The sequence below is a fragment of the Strigops habroptila genome, chromosome 2, assembly GCF_004027225.2.
Source record: "Strigops habroptila isolate Jane chromosome 2, bStrHab1.2.pri, whole genome shotgun sequence".
NCBI classification, from domain to species: Eukaryota; Metazoa; Chordata; class Aves; order Psittaciformes; family Psittacidae; genus Strigops; species Strigops habroptila.
In genome coordinates, this window is record NC_044278.2 from 11,915,965 (window position 1) to 11,939,211 (window position 23,247).

Here is a 23,247-nt window from a genome sequence, read left to right on the forward strand (position 1 = left end):
CTGTGCACTTCAGTCTGTTCCTAATGTACACTTACTCATTGATTTGACAGGCACAGTTATATTTCATGAACTTAATATCACTAGGTCCCCAAATTGTTCTTCAGTGCCCCATTAAATGCTCAAATTCTCTTTGTTTGTCTTCCAGCCACAGCTTCCTAGATTCATAAAAGAGACTGTCTCCAAAGTCTGCCTTGACAGTTTGCCTGGAGGGCACTCTGGAAAAAATGTGAATGGCAAAAGTCTTCTGGAATGACATTCAGTGCTTTGGTGCAGACAAACTGGTCACAGGTCACTGATAGAAACTGGAAATCTTAGCAATTTTAAGTATTTCAAAAAGATGAATATACAGTCAGCACACAAATTCCCCAGGCTTTCAAAAAGAGATCTTAGAATTGTCCTACATTTGGAAAGGTTTGTCTGGTTCAGGACTCAACAACTCATTGCCCACAGGAAAATGCTACTTACTTACTCCAGTGAAACCTATCCAGATCTGTAAACAACTTTGTGATACTCCAGGAAGGATATACCACTGGACCCTTGCAAAGTATAATATCTTTGTAGGGTACAACAATATCTGTATGATGATGACTGATTTGTACCCACTCTTTAATTCCTGAAATATATGTAAAAAACATTTTTATCTAATGCTGCTCATGAAGTGATGTGGGGAGTCTAATTTCTCCCACTAACACCTCTTGATGTTCTTTGGTTAACTAGAAGCTGAAGAACTAAGCATAATATGTAGAATTATATTGAAACAGCTCTATCACCTAAGAATGACTCTGCTATATTAAACAAAAGGTCTCCCTATCACTGTATCTTGTACTGAAGATATGTCTGGCCAAGAGCAAATAATGAAGAACAATATGCAAGTACTTTTCATATTTTTACATATTCTTGCAGCCCAAGTAATTTTCTTACTCCAAGAAAATGGAATTTACTTCTGCTGAATTAAAACTATTTTAGGTTCCTCTTTGGCCATGGTGCATGACATTCCTGTAAGAGACGTTCACTCACAAGACCATTTTTTCTTTTAGTATCACATCCTTTCTACCTACACCATGTGCTTTAGGTAGGTCATCAGCAGTTTCTGTTGTAGTCAGTGAATAAGAGTTATGCCTCATCAATAAACCTTTCTTTTTATCAGGTGTTTTGTCATAGATAGTTGAATAGGATTTCTTGATGGTTTCTGGTTTGAGGCTAAACCACTACATTTTATAGTGTTCAATTACTTTATTTGCTGTATTATAAATTGCATGATCTATTGTGATACTTCCAAAAAAGCTTAGACATCCAACCTGACTTGTTGGAGGGCTAGCTGGCAAGTGCATTTTTTGCACATAGGTCTCCTTACAACATGAGTAAGTCTAAGGATAGATAATGCAAATGAAATTCAGATGTAGTCATCAGTGTTCTTCTAGGCACCCATATTAATTTCAGTATAATGTCCTTCATATTAGCATCAGAAATTCAAACTGCTGCTAGTTTCCAATAACTATTAGCTGTACGTGAGGCACACTGTCAAATAGATACACTATTGATAAGATGCAGTCCTGTATAAATACACACTAAAATGCAATTTGTGAAAGCAATCAAAACCAATGAGATAGTTAAATGTCCCTTCCACACAGGCAAATGCTCCAAAATCCAGTAACAACATATAAATCAAAAAGCTTTCATAAACACTGCTATTCTGGCAACCAAGTTTCATTTTGAAAAAGCTACCATACAAACAAAGCCAACTCTGATTTTGCCTCCTGATGTTATCAATCACAACTCTGCATGTTTTCCTTCCATTGTTGACAGCTCTTCACTATTCCCAAATTTGTTCACAAACAGTAGCAAGTTCCAAATGTGGGTTACAATCATTATTCTTCTATAAGAAAATACTTATTACCTTCTGCAAACTTACAAAAACGCCTTCATAATAGCATGTTTATCCAAGTACTGAAGTCAGGATGCAGTTTTTAGTCAATTCTCACTTAAGCAAAGGCAAGTTTATTTAATCAGGAAAGATGTCAGTTGGCTATAGGTTTCAAAGAACAGTATGTTGTCTGCATCACAGAATTTGACTCATTAAAATTGTACAGAGTATTTTTTTCTTAAAACCTGTAAAATAGTAAAAGTGACCTTGCAAATATAGAAAGAAAGCAGATGGCAAAATTAGTGAGTAAGCAAGAAGAGCGAGCTATCAAGGCAAATAAAGCCTACAAAATGTTGCAATGTTTTATACCATTGGTTGTACTCACTTTTCCCTCATCTCTTGGACTGTCACTTAAATGTACAACTGGCCCAGGGTGAGTCTTTGTGGATCTGCAAGACAAAAATCAATTCAAATCTGTGAATATTTTTTGTATGAAGACCTAGATGCTTACCTTAATTCCAAGGTGTGTTACCAACATGTAACTCCAACAGTTTAACAGTCATTCTAAAATTCCCAGCGGGGGAAGATAACTATCTGAAAGTTACTGATATCTTTTCATGTGATCCTCTTATCTCCCATTTTGCTATGATAGGCAAATATTCTTCTCTGCTGATTAATCCTTTCTTCTATTTTTTGGGGTTTTGTTTGTTTGTTTGAAATCTCACTATTCCTCCTATTACAGTATTTTCCCTCTCTCATTTCTAAGGCTTTTTTGCCTTTCCTAGTCTTCACTCCCTCCCTTTCTGCCCTCCCTCCTCATTTGCTCAATGTGAAGGCTAATCTGGCAAGGATTTGCAAAGTCTTCACTGGATTCATTTAAAATACTGCTAACGAGACTTGCCAAGTTCCAATCACATAATGACAGGGCTTCAGTAATCACACCTACACTGCTCTATGTCCTGGGTTCAGCTGTAGCAGTCATTTTTCTCCTCCTTAGTAGCTGGACTTAAACCATGACACTCTATCAGGTAGCTTCTTAGCAGTGGGGTTCAGAAATGGAGAATCTTGCCTTTGACTACTCTGTAAAGCCTTATGGCATATGCAGACCGACTAATAGAGTTACACCCGGAGCGCATCCCCAGCCGTAAGATCCACCCCATAAGTCTTTGTAAGCCTCTATAAAGATTACTTCTTGTTCTTGCTGTCCCATCTTTTTTTGTACCAACAATGAAGCATGCAACTTAGCACAGGGACTGCTACTTAAGTCATTGATGTCCAGCACCTGAGAGCAAATGCAAATCATAGGAAGCTCAATGGACAGATGAAGATTTTTCAACTGTCATCTTTTCTGACCAAACCTTTAGGCCCTGGCAGTCATACAGAGCAAGAACACAAGAACCAGTCCATAGAACTTCAGACTCTGTGAATGCTTGAACAGAGTAGGACCTTTCTCCCATCTAAGCTCTGGGGTCAGAGCAGAGTTGTTGGAGTTCAGCTTAGGATCTAAACTTGCATGGTCTTGGTTCACCAAAGGTCACCAGGAAAAAAAATATGACAGAGACTGATGGCACCCATAAAGCTAAAAATTTACCTGGAAGCCAAACCTAAAATCTCCTGGGCCCCAAGTTTTAAAACAATTTGCAAGAGAATTAAAGAAACAAACCAAACCAAGGTTCTCCAGCCAAACTGCTCAAAGGATTTTCTTAGATTAACGATGTTCCTCTTCCTTTGGCTCAAATACTACACTATGGCAAAACTGGCCTCTCTTCTACCAGGTCAGACTTTAAATCAAGATTGGGAGTGCTATGCAAAAATTCGCCACCAACTCACATTAAAATACTGTGGAGTAATCCATATTCTTATAGATTCATCCTTCCCTAACCAGTATGTTCTAACACTCTTGAAAGCATGCACACTTTCTCTGGTCTCTACTTTTTTGCCCGTAGAATGTTTTAAATATTTCAACTATTGGGTTATGCACTAAAACTGGGCCAAAGCAGAGTAGTGAAGACCTTGGCTGGTATTTATTTCTGAGCTAAAGACAGTGAAAGATTACTCCAGACATCCTTAGACCTTCCAAACTATGTTTATTCCAGGTCAAAGGTACAGAAAACTTCAGGTCACCTAAAGACCAGACAACCCTACCCTTTCACTTCTATTTTACCATTATTGCTAGCTGAATACACAAAGATAGCCACAATGTGGCAAACCCCTTTCCTTGGTGAACCTTCTCCACCATCTTCAGCTTTGGCAAATCCTGTTTCCACAGATACCTGCAGCATGTTACTTTTCCACATGAGATTTCTGTGAGCAAGGTTTCTGCAAGAGCATTTTGCAACATATCCCAGCACCGAAGTGAGATGAGCAGGAAAGCAGCGGACAGCCAGTTTATACAGTAATATTCTATACAGACAGTCTTTAATGGTGCCAGCAGCAGCTACCCATTTGGCTTGAAACATGGCACTCAACCATTTTTGCAGAGATGCAGTTAGCAGGAGGTCTGGCTGTAATTCCTATCCAAGACAACTCACCAGAGGGGACCCTCTGGCTGAGCTTCTGTTTGTGAGTAACCTGTATGGGAGTAAAAAAATCATTTCCACACCACCAGACCTTGGAGCAGGCCAGGTAGGTAGACACTGATGGGAAAATAAGGGGTAAGATGAGAACAGTTGCAAGCAAGACCCACACACATCTTGCACATCTGTCCTCAGAGAGTGAATATGACATCTTGGGACATTCTAGGCTGCTTTGAACTTTGTTTCTGACAAAGGTTCACCTACCTGAACTGGTCAGAGTACATTGATGGAAAGAACTAGGTCTGTTTGGGGTACATGCCTATGCATGACAGGCAAAGCAGGCAGGATAAGAATAAGAGGGGAAACAAAACCAGGAAGAGAAGAGGCAGCATAATAAATTTTACTGTTTTAGCCAGATGAGAACCACTGACAGATGACAGAAAAGGAAGCAGAGCCAAGTAAACAGCAGGCACTACTAAGCTGGCAACAGCCACCGTGGTGGAAGGAGCACATGCAGCTGACAAGGCATACTGGTTTAGGCGGTTATCCCAGCCCATTAAACTACCCAGTATGCAGACTGGGTTGCTTGGCCTTACCAGTATTAGTACTTCACCGGGAATATTAAGCAAAATTGGGGCAAATGAAGGGAGAAGGGGAAAGCACATACTGTCTTTCTAAGGTAAAGGTCTACCCCATCTAGCCCGTTCTTTGTACCTACCAATTTCAAAAGTCAAGAACAATTCAGATAAATCTGTGCAACCAGTTTTCTTTTTAAGATACATACGTCATTGCTTACCAAAGAATGTATCCATTTATCTTTGGGTAGAATCCAACTCTTACATGAGCTGTAGTCACTCTACATTACATTCAACTTTAGGCTAAACATATTTTCATTATCACAAAACTAGTTGTTCCTCTAGAAATAATATAAAACTGCCTTTTCCTACCAGTCTTATTTTTATCTTAGATTCTTGCAGAGGCATAGCCTCAGATTTCCATGCTAAGACCTCAGCTAAAAGGGGTAACCTCCACTAGTACAATACATTTTTCCACCTCCTTCATTTCTGTCTTTAATCTATTGTAAATAGTTTTTACAATAGTTAGAAGATCCTGGGATTTATTACACTGTAATAAAATTTCTTTTTTGCTTTTCAGGATATTAGGCACTTTCTATTTCTTTTAGGAGTATTATCGTGTTATTATTAGGTTTCTAGCTATTTCTTTAGTTTTGTTGAGTAAGAGCTTCATATACATTATCATATACATTATTCATATATGTGCTAGAGCAGGGGGACATTTCCTGAAGGAACTACAACTACAGTGTGGAAACCCCAAACTGAAGCAGGTTTATCCTGAAAGACTGCAGAAGGACCTGTGCTGGAGCAGGGGAAAAGTGTGAGGAAGAAGGAGCGACAGAGAGGAGCTGTAATGGACAGACCACAAACCCCATTCCCCATCTCCCCGTACTCCTCATGGGGGTAGGAGGGAATAAAGTAGAGGAGTTGGGAATGAAGGAGTGAAGTTGAGCCTAGGAAAAATGGGGATTGAGGTAGGAGGGTGTTTTACTTTTTGTTTCTCACCTTTGTACTCTATTTTAATCAGCAATAAATTAATTTTCTCTGAGTCCAGTCTGTTTTGCCCATTGACAGTAACAGGTAAGTGATCCTCCTGTCTTTATCGTGACCTTTTTATCTTGTCCTGTTGAGGAGGGGGAGTGAGAAAGCAGCTGGGTGGGGGTCTTGCAACCAGCCAGGGTCTACCCACCACAAATACCTTGATTGCTTAACAGCTGACAGCTTTTATTATATATAGGTAAAAGGAAACAGAGTCTATTAAGTTTGGCAGACATAACACTAATTCTGTCAGGAAATGAGAAAGGATCTTCTTCAAACAGCTGTATATCCTGAAAGTCATTTCAGATGTGTCATTGCAGATAAGATCACCTACGGAGTTTCTGGGGTGATGACAACAGATGTTCTTGAAGCTTTTTGGACTTGTAGAGCCTACTTCCTGGCAGTCATCCTGCACTGCCTTTCCAGGGCTCCAAGAAATACTGTTTTTTATACATACAAAATAAAGTATTTGCATTAAAACTAATTCCTTTTTGGACTAAACAACGAGGAATATTCATGAGTGGCAGCACAAAGCTTTTGGTTTGGTTTAGGACAGGACATCCCCCATCTTGGGAGAGATGTCTGGGAGAGGATATACTGATACAAAACAATACCAGTTCAGAGGGAGCAGGGGAGAAAACTGTGTTGTGAAAGGGTTGTAACTTTCTCCATCCTACATGGTCTTTTGCTTGTTGCTCTCAACCTGCCCTATGGCTGGATCCAGGAGAGACATGATAAATCACTCACAATACATCTTGCTTCTCCTGAAAAGATGTTATCTCTTTCCTAGTGCAGAACTGTCTAAGAACCCAAAGCTAGTCTTTTGCGTCACGTTAAGACCAGGAATAGTCTGCCAAAGGCAGATCAGTGCCTTACTTCTTTAATCTCCTTATCTCCTCAAGGAAAGTATGTATAAAACAGAAGGAATACCAATATTTTTTTGGATCCCTAGAGAAGTGTTGCTTGTAAAAAGTGTGCCAGGCATTAGGTTTACAGTCAATTTCTCCTAAGGGTAGACACCATGACTGCACTAGAAGTAGGATTAAATGAAGCAATTTAGGTAACTATATTATATTGATAATATTAGTTCACTCTAATGAAACTCTATCAGAGCTACTGATACAGTAATTACTACTTTCATACAGAAAATTATACTGCATGTGGAAATGTCTACAAGCAAAAACATTTTGCCTCATGTAGTTTCAGCGTATATAAACTGTTCTGTTTCCCCTTATTACTATTACAGTAGAGTAGTCCAGGAGAATGGAAAGTTGTATGCTGTCATTTAGGAACAGCCTACAAAGAAAGAAGAACACAGTTGAATTGCATTAAAAGCAAAAGCAGAGATCCAATAGCTCCTGGAAAGGATAGAGAGGTGCTGGGAAACCAACCATATTTGAAGCTATCGTGAATAAAACACACTACTGTTGATGACAGACACTTGTGTACAGGCATTCCTTCAAGCTGTGTAAAAACTAGCTAGACCCTATCCCTCGAGAAAGGGGAAAATAAGGAAGAATCAGCAGGCAAAAATAAGGCATAAGTAAAACAGTTGAGCAGAGAATTCTCTATTCCCAAATTCTAGCTGAGGTACCGCTCAGAATGAGAAAATAGAAGCTCTGAAGAGACATTAAAAGGATAAGACACAAAGCCAAGTCTACACACAGCAGAAATGATAAAAAAAATGAAGGTCAAGTCAAAAAAATAACAGCAATGATTCAGAGTAAAAAATTCCTGAAGCAGAAGCTACCTTGAACTGAGCAAGAAGAAAGTATGAGCTAATGATACAAAAGATTGCGAAATTTCATAGCTTTCATTGACCTTTAAGCCCACAAAGCCAGACTGAAATACTGAAAAATAGAACTAAAGGTTCCCATGGCAGCTATACAGAACTAGAAGTTTGTTGTGAAATTAGTGATACTTGAAGCTGTTTTGCTCTTCATCAAAAGTTATTCCTGACAGCAGCAGGTATTCATTCATTTGATATGTGTTTACTTCTGGGAGATGAGCAAGCTGATTTGCTGTAATCCTTGACTTCTACTCAGAAGAACAAGATTGAGATGAAGAAAACATTCACAGTAAGGCAGCAGTCTTCAAAACACTAGCAAGGATGGAAGATTTTATGTAATTATTTTGTTCTAAAACTAGAAAACTCAGAAAGAAGTCTTCAGCAATGTTAGAATTTAGGCCCCGGAAAATGTGGAAAATACGTAGATGGTGGATTCCTCCACCATTCTGGGAATGTTTTATGCACTCTAAGAAACAGAGTTACTTACATACTGTTGTAAGAACTTCAAATACCAAGACAATCTTAAAGCAGATAAAAGTAATGCACGACAAAATGGAATCAAATCAAGAGAAAACATCTTCCTTTTGAAAAAAGTAGCCTCCCAATTCCAGAAGCACTGTAATGATTTCTGAGCAGAATGAAAACCTGGTGGTAGAAAGTGGCAGAAGGAGTTAGGAGAGAAGGAAAAAAAAACCCAAAACCATCTATCTTAGTCATTGTTACAGAGTTGGAGTTGACTGAATGTGACAGTGCTGAGAAAAGCATGTGCATAAGCAGATACTTTTGTAGTGCCAGTAGCCAGACACCTTCCACAGTTCTGCTTTCCACAAAAGTGCATTGCACCAGAGATTTTAAGACTTTCTTTTCATTGGTATAATGACAGAGAAGTTAAAAAGAATGACTAAGTTACATACATCATGCACACGCTGTGGATCAAAGCTGGGAACTGGAGTAAGTAAGAATAAGTACAACCTCAAGATGCAACTCTGAGTCTTGCATGCAATTTCTAGAATGTCTACAAGGATGCCTTGCAACTTGCACTTCCTTTATACTTGGAATTGTTTCAGCTTAGGTCCACATACAGAGTGGGTAGCAGTTGCTCCTAGACTGCTACTTCTCCTGTGTACTGCTTTCCCTCCCTGCTGTGGAACTGTTGGCTCTGAGACACATCCAGGAAATGGGGATGGGCAAGGAAAGAGCTAAGAAAGGAAAGACCAAGTTATGGTGCTGTCATAACTGAGTTCCAATTTTCCCAATTCTTTGATACTCCAAATCCCATATATTTTGTCAAGGTTCAATTATTCATTCATTATTTAGCGCGGTGTTCAAACGCTGGAATCTGCATGTGTGCGAAGGGGGCTTACAATGCATATTTCAGATTTTTGGAGTTCAGTAGACTCATATCAAGATCTTCCTTTACTTCCCAACACCAGACGACCTTCCAAAATGTATGATCCTGCAGGCTGAGAAAATTAATCTCACTGTAGTTGGAATAAATGGAGACATGCTGGCCTTACTGACTCTTTTTCTCTTCCAGACCTGTTTCCAAACATTTTTAAGGAAAAGAGAGAAACTGTTTGCTTATTAGAGAGTAGAAAACCAAACTGTATAATGAGCCTGAAACATGGCTGGCAAAGGACTAGCTCTGCTACGTGACAGAGAAATGACAGGTGAAAAGGTTTGGAGTTATTCTTCACTCTTGGCTGACGAGATGCTTCAGTGTGGTCTGAGGTAGTGACAATGCATGAGATGGCAGAAGTGGCTGCGACAAGAATTGCTAGACAAAATGTTTCTAAAACTCCCCATATTCTGATGTTTTCCCTCAGCTCTGGGCAAAGCCAGGTCCACTGGAACTTAGAGAGTGCACATGATTTATAAAGGACACAGGTCCTTTATAATACAGGTATTCTGACCTCTTCAGGTTACCTTGGCCATAGTGTTTTAGCAATGTATATGGAAGTCCTCCTCAACCATGTTTTACTCAAAAAATGAGCTGTAATCTAGCTTTACAGTGACTTCAATGTGGTAATATTCAGTTTAACATTCCAAACTCAAAACACTCCAGGTTTTTAAAAAATGAACCGGCTCAAACTCTATCGGTTTTTACTGCAAAGCCTTGGAATCTTAGTGACAACTGAGTTAAATTCAAGCTACGACAATTCACTGAGATTTCATTAGAAGTAGGGGTGAGTCAGTGAAGAAAATGAGGAGGAATTTTGAAAGAAAGTCAAGTTGTGTTGGCAGACTTCGTCTGCAATTTTACAAACTGGATGAGAGTTGCACGAAAAGGGAAGAACTTGTTTGTGTAGATGACACAAACCTGACACACTCAAAATTCTATTTCTATATCCTCCATCTAAACTGAGGACTTCAATATAGCAGCAGAGCAATCACTTTTACTGATCTTTCTTTGCCAAAAAGTTTGACACAAATATGCTCGCACAGAAGGTAAACTCTCTCCTTCCAAGCTTGATAGAGAATAATAACATCTTCAAAGTAATCCCATACTCTGAAATGATCTAAACTATCTCAGAATGAAAAACAATGTTATTAGCACTATTACCATTGTTCATGCTAAGGCTGAAGGTGTTCCTGAAGTTTTATATACATACTTTTCCCTATTTTCTTTCATCTTTGAAAGTACCTAACATCAACAAGCCCTCTGAACAAATAAAGCTCTGAAGAATCTGGTCTCATATCTGATCTTACTGCAAGCAGGTTGTTAGTAAGCAGCCCTTCTTTCCCACATACATTTCATTGAAGAGAGGCACTGTTCTGTTCTCATTAAAAAGGTTGTTGTGGCCATTAAAACCAAAAATTATCCAAACGAATTTTGAAAGAAGTAGGAAGTGAAAGTTGGTGGAAGGCTTCTACTTCATAAAAAACTTAAAGGTTTATTTCCATGCACAATAAAAATATCCTAATGACTGGAGGAAAGAAAATTCTAAGCGTGCACAAAATGTTCTCAAAGCCTCACAGGCATTATCCACTCCATATAGTATATACCAATTTTAAAATACAGGAATCAAAAAACCTTTTCAGATGTCAATATCACCAAAACAGAGTGAGAAAATAATTGAGATACCTTTCACCTGAAGAATTCAAAGTGAACATATTCATTCTGCTTCTGATTAAACCACATTTTCCATCAGTAATTTTTCAGCCAAAACTCCCGAGCAAAGTCTTACAAAGGCAGCACAAACAAACATTCCAAAATGGAGAACTGGATAAAAGATTTCCTAGCAGACTGCATCCTGATTACCATTCGAAACCTTGGTTTTATCTCCTTTGAAGATGAAATTTGATTCTTATGACTGTGCCTATGAAGTTTGGTGGGGGCAGAGAGGAGGAAAGAAAACGAGGCATGAGTTTTGTCAACCTGGGGAACACAATGATTAGCGAAAGTCAGTCATAATAGTGGGGGGGAAAGGGAAAGGGGAGAATTTTGGAGAAAACAGGCTGCTATCAATGTGATCTGTGCTTGGGGCAGAGAATTAGATCCACCACTGTAGGCCTGTGCTCCTATTCATAGATATTGTCCTCTTGGTTCATCGAGCTTGGTGAGTTTCAGTTTACTACCAGAGCTTACAGGTACCTTACAACATGAAGAAGATGTCTCAGAAACTGTATGAAATACTACAAGTTTGCACACAGCAGTTCCTCTTGCTGGAACTTCACAGGGGAAACAGTCCATAAAGAATGTTTTGTTTCTGCCGAGGCTTTTACTTGCAAGAAGTGGAGATTTACCCAGCTCAGATTTTTATATGTTTCCCTCCTTCATATCCATGACACAGGCACCTGGGTTAGCCTGTCAGAGAACTGTCATTTAACAGACACTCAGTACCTTTCCTATCACTTCATCAGGTTTTGATGAGCCTGATGTAACTTCGAAATTAGTCCTGTGTTGAGCAGGAAGCTTGGCCTAGAGACCTCCAGTCCAGTTTCATCTAAATGATTCTACATTTCATTGAAGAAAAGTTCTCCATAGAGTCTTAGGGCCAATATACTCTATTATTCTCTTTATAGGATGTTTGGAGGAGATGGTGATCAAACTACCCTTATAAAAATAGTGAAATTTGAATTTGTGAGCTTAATGGATATGTGTATTTCATGGAACTTCATAGTTAAACAGATTGCCAAATAACTTATTCTTTTCTATAATATATAATTATGTGGTCTCTATCACAAACCTGAATTCATAATGTCCTGTAACAAAGCAGTTAATACTGCATGTGCATCATTCAAACAAAAGGCTTTCAAGAGATTTGTTAATATTTGTGAAAAGAAATCATTCTTAAAAGCAGCTCTTAAGACAGCTATGAAAATGACTACAGACACAAATGCAAAAAAGTCTGCACTTACAGTTCTATTGCCTTGTTCCACATGATAACATATCCAGAAAGAATGAAGGACTCGATATTTACAATGTGTGTATTTCCCCTCTCTGTTCCAACATAAAGCCATTTACTCTGGAAAGGTAGATGGCAGTAAGTAATCCTGGAAAGGAGAAACAAAAGAAGTGACAGAATATTGTATTAACAACATTTTTTATCCATTTTGCAGATGAAATAATTGTTCTAGTCTATAACCTGAGAAAAGCCTGCCCAGCAGACGCAGTGTTCTGAAGAATGTGCAGGTTTTGCGTGTCATCTCCAGAAAAAAGATAGAACAGAACATGAAACAAAAGAGGGTCAATCATGTCTACATAAAGGGCAGGAAAAAAAAGCTCTATGTCTTGAGAACTGAAGTAAGTCATGTTATCTCTATGACCATGTAAATTGCATGGTATCCAACGCTCAAGTTAGGCTTTCTTGTTTTCTTTTTTAGAACAAGCAGTTTTTGCAGTTCAGCAAACAGAAGTTAATGGACATCAGCCGGATGAATATTTTGTACAGCAGAAGTGTAACACCATCATTCACGCAAGAAAACGTTCAATTTATTTGCTATCTGGGAGAGTAGAGCACAAGATAAGAGCATTACCAAGTGCAGTTAAGTAATTTATCATAGACACACTGAATCCTAGACTCATATCATCTTACAGGCTGATGAACTAGCGCTGTATTAGCTCAGAAAGATATCATGACATTTTCTCATGATAATACATAAAAGTTTTCACAGATGATGAATGAGTAGGTTCAGGTTTGTTTGGTGTTCTAGTCATTATACAGATATTTCATACATTCATGCAGGCATTTTGCTTGGTATGCCATATGTTATGATATTTATCATTCAGTTCCCCAAGCAGTCTATTTCTAGCTTTTCTATACAAACCTGATTTATCCTCAACACCTTCCTCCCCCACAAATGCATAAACATTATTTAAGAACATAGATATTTCAATTTTTTATTCTCATGGTACAGTGATCTTTCTGAATTAATGAGAAAGGAGTGAGAAGGGTGCTGGCTATCTTCCAGTGATGTGGTGCTCTCAGTCACATAAAGTCCTCAAAGTAGAACATTTGTCACTCTTTGAATTAAAGGAATTGTTCACTACTTATATATATTTCACATACTTCCTGTAATTGTTCCCTGGAAGGTACTCTCAACAAAAAATAAGTTTCCAAACAGATTTTACACAGGATTTGGATAGTTCTGCAGTTTTCCATACTAATAATTTTTCCTTAATAATTTCCAAGTTTTCCATAATAATGCGTCAGAACATTTAACATTGAATTCATTCAAGTGAGAAATTACTACTTTTGCTGTATGTATCACACTGAATTGATCACAGCTGAAATGTACAGACCTCACATCCTAATTTATGGGAAAACTATTACTGACTCATGACTCCAGAATATGGCTTTACCCTTCACAGAAATCTTGTTCTGTTGATTAAAGCGAGACTTAAGTATCATATAGGCTTTGTTCTATCTATCCATACAGGGCTATGTTTTACCATTAGTTGTCTAATTTTGGCAGTAATTCCAGTGCTCTGAGTGGAAAGAGAACCAAGTTTTCCCAAGAGAATTGCTTTGAGAATGGTACAGTTTAGTATGCATAAATGAAATGCCTTAAACAGCAACTTAGTACTCATACTGTGGGTGCAGTCAGATCGACAAATGACTGACAGGAAGAACTGCAGAATGTATATGCTACCTACATATTCCTTGCTGGAGTTAAAGCAGTTAGCTTTATTGTTATGTTCTTCAGAGATGCAAAGAACAATTTGCCTTCGTAGCTTTGTAGTTTTACAAATGTGAAGCCAGTTTTCACACCTTTCCTCATCCTTCTCATTAAACTAAACAACTCAATTTCTTTTACTTTCTCTTCAGACACACCATTTGCTACACTTCTGCATTTCTGTTTCTTGCATTTCTGTACTAGCTTTGCTTTTTTCTTCCTTGCACTCCAAAGCAAATGCATGCTCTGTTAGGTCCCAGCCCATGCAAAAACTTCCCTGGTCCCTCAGATAAATCCTCTTAGCCACTTCACACTGATGCTCATTCAGCACTTGTTTCTAGCTGTTAAATTACAGAAAGAGAAAATATTTGTGACTTTGAAAGTGTTGAAAATGTATCTGTCTAGTGACTGACAAATAACTCATGAGTTACAAAGTGAACCCTAGTTGAATGCTGCTATTCCAAATTCCTGCAGTTGTGTCATCAGACATAAGCAGGTTCAAGTGCACCCAGGACCACATTCATTTTCAGTCCTCTGATAAATCCATTCACAAGCCAGTATGTTGTACTATGGAAAACTTTGTCTTCAAACTGCAGGACTGAATCCAACTCAAAATCACCTCAGACCCCGTATGAGGCTGCTTTGGTCTGCTCGTTATCCTTTTTTAAATTTACTTTGAGGTTATGATCTCTAGCATGTACTGCCACAGCAACCATCAGACTAAATGGAAGTCTCATTTCCCAGCTCCTGCATGTCCTCCTTTTGCCTGCCTTAGGTTTAAAATTTCAAGAACATAATGTTTCAAGAGCAAGGTCTTACAGTAAGAGCAAAATCAGACGAAAGTACTAACTACTGGCCATCAGTTACTAGACTTATTTTCCTGCTGGCCTCTCTGGAATCCCAGGCACCAGTAGGTAGTAAGTCTGGATATAGAGTCTGAAGGACCAGAAGAGAATTAGGTGTTGCTAAAGAATGAAGAAAATGACCACAAATTTTCCTGTTTTCTTAAGCTCAGCTGCTTCCTCTTAAGTAATTTCATTTTGTTCTGACAGATTCATGGGACAGCCATGAATATGCAGAAAGTATTCTGCATATTCCTTCTCCCACAATGAAAACTACCCTATGAGTCTTCATCGCTTACCCAACCTGTTATGAGACATTATCGAATACCACCTTTTACAATATTTGAGCTTATAATGCTATTCCCTTAAAGACAATACAGTTCTGCAACAAGGATTACTAGGCATTTTAATATATGTTGCTAGGCTTCACCAAACAAAGCCATATGATTTTCATGCTCTCAGAAAACTATGCATTGCTCTGAAGTAGTTTTCTTTTACATTATGTAAATTAAATGCAAACTGCTTTATGTATTATTGACCCTTCACTTTTACAGAAAATATTAACTTGACTTTGAGACTTGGAAGCTTTGAAGCAAGACTCAGATTTTTAACGATCATCTTCCATTTCAGTAAGTACTGAAATTACATTACAATTTTTTCCAGAGAAAACAATGAAGTCTCATACTGTAGTTTTCATGGTGGGTGAAAGGTATCCCTCTATTAGTCATCTATCCCACAAGCAAATTAAGATGTCCTTTGATGCCTTTACAAAAGCCAGTGAATTAGACAGAAAGAAAGGCTATTTTTCTCTTTAAGAAGGTAGGGGTTGTGGTGATTTATGCCAGTATGAAGTATTTCTGGCAAAATTTAATCAGATGGTCAATCTGATTGAGATAACATGGAACCCAACTAGATGGAGACCTGAGAATTTGCTTAACGTGGAGCACTTAACAGAAAGTCAGCCAAAAATGTGGGTATTACACATTCTTAGCAGCAAACCACAATATGAATGTCATTGATCATTGTAAGAAATAGTAAAAAACATGGACTGAGACCAAAAAAGGTGTTCTTATGTCACCAAAATAGTCTGGAATATTGAATCAGTTTTCCAATGCATTCAAAGTACAAAACAGGATATAAAACTTAATGTAAAATAAGCAATAGTTGACAAATAAAACATTTAAATCTGATTTTTTTTTAAGCAAAGACTCTTTAGCAGAAGTCCTGAAAACATTTCTGAATTTATGTAAGCAATAAGAGAGAAAACAGAATAACTTAAAGAGGCTTTGTCAAAAAATGGACCCTCCTTTTCGAAAGGAACATATTCTGACCAGCAGATCTTGAAAATGTATATTTCTCAGAAAATCACAGCACTCTACAGTCTAACAGCTCTCACCAGAAAAACCTCACTGCGTGTGAGTAGAATACCACAATGTTACAATAACTTAGACTGCTGCATCTCTGAAACATTAGTAAAAATTCTTGAGTGGCTTGAAATCATGTTTATTACACTAATCTTGTTGCTCTCAGAAAAAGAGAAGATAATTTTGAGAACTCTTCCTTCTGCCTCTGCTTTGTTCTTACTCTTTTTCTATTTTTCGTATGAAGAATTTCCCTGGAACACTATTCCTGGTGGGGAGTGGGGACAGCTGTGGAAGCGGGTAGAAGAAATTGCATTTTTGTCCAAATGATGGACAGTTTTTCCAATTTAATTAATTGTTCATTCCTTGACATAAAAACTGCAACCAAATGTATACCATGCTTTCCCCTTGCACAGATAACCTTAAATAAGGACAGCTGTAGAATATGCATAGCCCTTATGGCCAGCATTGACTGGCAGAAAGGTTCTGTTTCTCTAAGTCCCTAAAAAAAGCCCATTTGAACTCCTGCTCAGAATCCTACCCAGATAAACTGCACCATCCACGCACTCAGAAAAGATGGGAATCTCACAAATTTACAGAAGAGGAAGACGAAACATGAAGGAGGGTGAACTTGCAACATAAGTAGCTGACAGGAAGCAAACCCAGTAGCTGCAAGGCACACCAGCCATGGTCCTGGCCCAGCTGCCTTCTCTCAGTGAGCACTAAGTTACAGGCACTGTCTGATACTCAACTTACAGTGCATTGTCCCAGCATGGATGAGTTCAGCTGTTGAGAAAGTTAATCACCTTCTTAAGAAGGTTATGTATAGCAAAAGTCTACCTTTTCATTAGGGTGATTACAGCTCCCTCCCAGCTGTAGTAAACTCCTCCAGCATCCTCTGATGCTTTCAGTACTCTGCACTAATTTCTGTTACTTACCTCAGCTGGTCATCACCACAAGCTGTTTTCTTGGCACTGTCACCTGCTAGATGGGCCATCCTCCCTGGTACTAGCCAATGACTAGCTGATGTTCTGGCAGGTCCTCTTTCACGGCAGCTCTTCATAAGAGAGGAATCTGTGGCCTGTGTAGCCCTCAATGAAACTTCATAACAGAGGAAAAACACTAGATAAGCCCTTCCCTTCCTTCTTGGCTTCTGCAGGATTTATTCTCCCCAGCAATGAAAACTACAGCTGCCGAGGGCGCCTCATGACTCTGTATACAGTCCTCTCCTCCCTCCAGCAGCAAGCACAAATTATTTCTACCCAATTTTTTTTATCCCTCACTAGTCCCTTAACCTTTTGGTATTTTTAAACAAAATTAATATGAAAAGTCCTTACTGACAAAGAAGATCAGACTCATCTAATTCCCCTCCTTCTCCAGTGGTTGAAAGCAGACTTGCCTTTCTGAGGGAGCTTCTGGCTTTTCTGTTCATTAACAAGGAAATGTTACAGCTGAGATTATTGCTTTGAGCCATGAAATGCACACAAGAAGATTTAGACAAAATAATTTGTAGCTGACCTGAAGTGCCTATACAGAAGCACAGGGTAAAGCTATAGACAATGAAGAAAAGGAGCTGTCTTCAGTAGATCAAGCAAAAATGTAAATTATGAGCTATTTGGCCTTTGGAGGTATTTACTCTTCTCCCTGGACTCTGTATAAATTTGGAGCTCATCAGCTCTCTAAGACATGTAAAAGACATGTACAATAGCAGCAATCCATGCAGTCTGACATCCATATCTGTAACGTGTTTGCAGGAGATGGTTGTACAGTTCTTCAGATAGACGTGAGCTGGGTCTGTGCATGGTAATGATGATAGTGTTTCCCCCCCAGCATGGCCTGTTTGAGTGATTATATACCAGGAAGTCCTAGGAAGGCAGAAATCCAAGATGAATTCCATTATTTGGCTTTCCAATGTTAAAGTTTTCGTTTAATTTACTTGAAGTGTATGTGCAGTCTTTAGGGCAGACATCAGAGCACAGGAAGTATTTTAAATTACTAACTGGCAGGACTGAGAGTCAAATGAAGTATACAGCAGTTCAGTACATCTGCGCAGCTTTTCCATTCAGGGTCTTGGTGATACTATATCACAACATGAAGTTTTCTCCTATTCAATCGAGTTTCTCCACATACCACACTAGATCATTAAAAACATTTATAGTAGCCCCACACACACAGATCCCAGCAGATAGTGAATGAAGTAAACATGCCTTGAGACTGACTCTTGTGGTCTACCTGGTTTTTAACAGTGCTATTTAGTTTCAATTTACATCAAGAAAACCCTTCTGTTTCACATATATTTTCTGCTAGCATCATCAGTCATGATGACAGCATAACAAAGGCATCGGAGTATTAAAGCCCGTTGTTATTTAGAGGTATCTGAACACAAGAGTAATATTAAGGTAAATCATGTTCTCAAAATACTGCATGAACGTTTCCATCTCTGGATTTTTTCCAGTTGAGCATTATGCAGACTGCTCAAATATCCTTAGTTATTTTAAGACTATAGTGCATACACTACAATTAAAGTTTATGACAGGCCTGGGTAGGTAAAGAATATCTAATGAGAAGTGTAATAATTAGAACTTAGTTCTATTTTTCCATCAAATTAGCCAGGAGCTGAATGTGACTATTCTGTTTATAACTACTCACTGAATCATCTTTAACAATAAATTCTAGTTTATAAATGAAAGTCACAAAGTATTTACAATTAAACACTGTGAAACAAGTCATCATTTAGCTCATATGCTACTGTGCCTATTTCCTGGCTGAACTATCAACGCTTGCAAATAGAAGGACCACTTGAATACATTACTTAAGCTTAGTCCTCTTAAAGTAGCCTGTAGAGATCAGTGATGTAAAGAAAGAGACAGTAAATGAATTGCTTTACATTAGGCAATTCAATACATGTTCCTTATCAAGGAACATGAACGAAATACAGAGTCAAAGCAGTGGCAGCAGTTACTTTTCTAGTGTTACCCATCTGTTTGCAATGTCCGCTTCAAGTTTGGTATCTCACATTCAGTTTATGTAACTAGTTCATAGAACAGTTGTATTTGTCTTTATATTGCTTTAGCTACAACTATTCATTACAGTCATTATTTGTACAACAGTGGTAATTATAATACAGGAAATACACATTTGGTGCTCCTCTCTTTTGCTTTACACAGGCCATAGGTTTTCTTCAAATTAATCACTGCTTGAACTAGAAGAATTTACTAAGATACCTGTCTTGATTTAAATAACGTCAACGATAGAAGATTCCCTCCAAATGCTGATGTACAAGAAATCAGGATTCCATCTCTAAACTATAATGTCCATATAAATATATCCAAAGCAAAGTATTCTTCTAGCTGTTTGTGAGCGGGCTGTATATAACGAACAGACACACACGCCTCCCCAGTTCTATAAATTGTACTTGGAAAAAATGGTAAGAAAATATTTTGACTTTCTAAGTTTGTTTTAGGCAAATAGGCTTGAATAGTGCTGCTCGATACTTTATATAGCTACTGGGTCGTGACAAAGCAAAAAAGCTTATGCAGCTATTCTTCTGCAAATTTCTTAAGACATGTCACCTCGCTGGTGGTACACTGCTGTTCTCAAAGTGCTTAAGATACATACATTTTCATGTTGCCCCTTACCTGAAATATTATAGAGAAACAAGCTACAAGAATAAGAAAGAGGAATACAAGAAGCAGAAAAAAATGGTCAAATGTTAAGAAATGCACATCTCAAGATATTTTGTGCCTAATTGGGTTTCTTTTTTTTTTTCCTTTGGAACTACTGGCACATTCTGAAACATTCTGATTTTACATCTGATTTTTAGAAACTGGAATTGATTCTTAATCCTTTGAAGAGCTAAAAATTAAACTACAGAGTGCAAGTGAAGCAATATCAATATTATACTCAGTTCCTCATTTTCCTTCTTTCCTATTAAAATAATCAAGAGTAAAATGAGGCTGTTCCTCTGTTTCTTCAAAAGCTGGAATTTCCTGTGCAAAACTTCTGGACAGGTGAAGTAACCCTATAAGCCTAAAGTTAGGCCCATTCTTGTTTTGTGACTCTACTGTTTCATACGAATTTGCCATCACGAGTGTAATTAATATTTTATAACATTCCTTAAATATTTTGTTTAAGACACAAATGCTTACCTTAGCTACACAAAATGTTAGTGTTGCAACTACCGGAGCGTTTATAATGGGTGTTAACATAAATTACAAATGGTTAACTGAAACTTAAAAGCACAAATCAGGAAAAAGCATGTTCAAAAACATATTAGATATGTTGCATTTTATTAGATTAGTAAACCCAGAGAACTCCCTTGAATAAAGACTGAATTTATGTACTTAGATAAAACCTTATGAGGTCATCATGAGCATTTACAAGGACAGCCAAAGTATACAGCATGCAACAGGTCCTTTGTTTTTTAACAGTTCTATCTCTTATAGCTAACCTTCTTACAACTCCCTAGAAGATCACCCTGGCCTGCTCAACATGCCATAACACATATAGCTACACTATAACTTCCTATAATACAAGATACAGGCATTTAAATTCACACCCTCTGTAACTCACGGGCTATCTGCCTTGGCAGCAGCACTGCATCATGCTACCTGGCATTACTGGAGCTCCAGAACAACTTCAAAGTCACTCTTGAAACCCCAGTGTGCCAGGGGATGGCAACTTTTGTAGCCTGCACTACTAATAATTTGTTTAATCTTCAGGATGACAGAAAATTACCTTCCTTCCTCTTAGACAAATGCACAGCAAAGAGACACCCACTTTTGTCAACTCCATTTTATGGTTTTGACTGTAAATTCATTGGGATGTCTTACATGTGGGAGCAGGATCACTGACGATGACAGTGGCATACTCTCCCTGGCTAGATCTTTAGTATTACACAATGGTACTGCAGTGGATTGAACAGATGTAACATGCAGACTTGGATCCAAGAAAAAAAGGCAAGAAAATTACATGGAATCTTGCTTCCTTAAATAGTAAAAGATGCTGGAAGAAACCAGCATACATTTCATTGGCTTCTTTCTGATGTCAACTCAAGGTCATTAGACAACAACAAGGAGAATAAAAGTTCGACAGAATCAGTGAAGTGAGCAAATTAATGAAACAGGGTTGGCAAATAGACTCTTGCTTTCATCTTTAGGGGAAAGACAATGTACATGATTTTTCTTTTGCCTACTGGCTTGTGAAATCACCATTTCTTATCTGTAGTACTTCACTTGTTCTCCATTAATTTCTATGAAGGTTAAATAAAAATGGAGTTGTAATACCAAGCATAGAGACAGTGATGGGCAATACAGACCACAACAAGAGTCAGTGAGTTTCTTAGTAATAAAAGAAAGCCAAAAACCAAAGGATGGAAGAAGGAGATGATGTTCTCAAAGAGAAAGTTTTGGTTCCTTTCTTTCATTGATTTTGTGGCAGCTGCGTTAAAAACTAAACGGAACCAAAAAAACACCTAAAGGTAGATTTTCTCTCATCCTGAAGCTATAAATCAAAACCACAGTTTTTGCTTCCCAATCCCATAGTTTCAAAAGAGTAAATTGAGACTTAGCTCAAAGATGAAAGGTTGAAACTTGTCTTCTGCTAAACAGCTTGACTTTACAGAGCTGTTAGAAAAGTAAACCAAATATATGCTAGCATTTCATCCCCTGATTGCTGCAACACACATAAATCTGTGTTTATCATGCATTCTTACTATAATAATGTGATTTTATAGAAATATAAACTATTTTATAATACAAAATAGTTTAAACCTTATTTTATATCAGTATCGATCAAGTTCTTTTGAATGACTCTCTACAATCAGGGTAAGATTGCAATACTGAAATGCATTTTTACATGTGTCTACTTTTTCAATGTATACACACTTCTTACCAGCTTCCATCAATTAAAATCATGTAGACTTATTGGAGACCAGCTGTTCTCATTTGTTATGCTTCAGTAGACAGGGACTCTGTGATTAATGGTCCTTGTTTTGCTGCAATCTGTAGTCTCTCTTCTCTTCCTGCTCATGTACTGTTTAATGAGATAATCTCAACACTGACATTACTAGCTCTATTTCTGATTTACTGGAATAATGCCCAGAGTTTATTGTGACAGAAGGAAAAGTATCCTACATCATTGCATTGGATTCTGCTTGAAGCTGACATGTGCCTGGGCAGGAAAGGGGTGGTGTGGTTTCCAAGAACCAAATGACTTAGTGCAAGAGAATGGGTGCATGTTCTTCACTGCTTTAATATATGACTGGAAATCTAATGTAACAAAGGGCAAAGGATAGATCTGAACTGGACTATGAAAAATGTCTCCAAACTCAAATTTGAAACCTTCAAAAAATAAACCCACTGACTTCCTGTAACTAACTCACAAGCTGAAAATTCTAACTGACAAGATAGACTGTTTACACTGCCTGAACCTGTTTCCATTTTAAAAGACTATTTTTTTTTTGCTATTGTCTAATATGGCTATGTATTATATGAAGTATATGATGCATTTTTGTATCACAATATTGGACTTCTCATTCGCTATGACTAAGGCCGCTAAACATGTTTGTTCAATGTATGGCTGTGTTTACGTATATATTTTAAATTTTGCTATCTAAACCTGGCTTTAGAGCAATCTGGCAACACAGCTGCTATGTGAAAACAACATAACGTGTTACCCTGTGTTTTCTCAAAAAAAGCACAAAGCTACTGACAAACATGCTTTATTTTCTACAAAGCATTAGAAACAATAAGCACACTGTTCAGCAGATGATCTAATGTTTTGCAGCATATAGCAGCATTAGGTCTACTGCTAAGAGCTGAAGGATTTTTTTCTGTGAGAAGAAACCAGCACCTAAGTTACTCAGGCAGACAATCAGAGGTGGCCAGGTGACATAAAAATGAAATCAATGAGAACATGCTTTTCTTTCCTACTGAACTAAAAACAAAACTTCACAAATTTCTTTTGCAAAACAGAATTTTGAAGAGATACCTGTTTTCTCATAGAAATAATAGAAGGAGCTACAGGGTGACAACAGAGGGAGAAGTAAATTGGGAAAGTGGGTTGGTCAGGCCAGAGAGCCCTCTACTCCGTTTGCTGTTGTTAATTCCTCAGGTTAAGTGTGCTAGTTATGCATTTTCTCC

General features: G+C 37.9%; 1 protein-coding gene across 7 annotated transcripts in view; it reads right to left on the bottom strand.

Moving 5' to 3' along the window:
- STXBP5L (syntaxin binding protein 5 like) overlaps positions 1-23,247 on the bottom strand; it is a 188,510-nt gene that overhangs the window by 86,217 nt on the left and 79,046 nt on the right. For all 7 annotated transcript variants that reach the window (XR_003989447.1, XM_030472014.1, XM_030472013.1 and 4 more), the window contains exons 5-6: positions 12,145-12,279; positions 2,250-2,313 (exon numbers count right to left, since the gene is read on the bottom strand). Coding sequence is in view for 6 of the 7 variants with exons in the window: in XM_030472014.1 (XP_030327874.1) it covers positions 2,250-2,313; positions 12,145-12,279 (199 nt within the window). In the remaining variant the exon portion in view is untranslated. The remainder of the gene's footprint in view (positions 1-2,249; positions 2,314-12,144; positions 12,280-23,247) is intronic.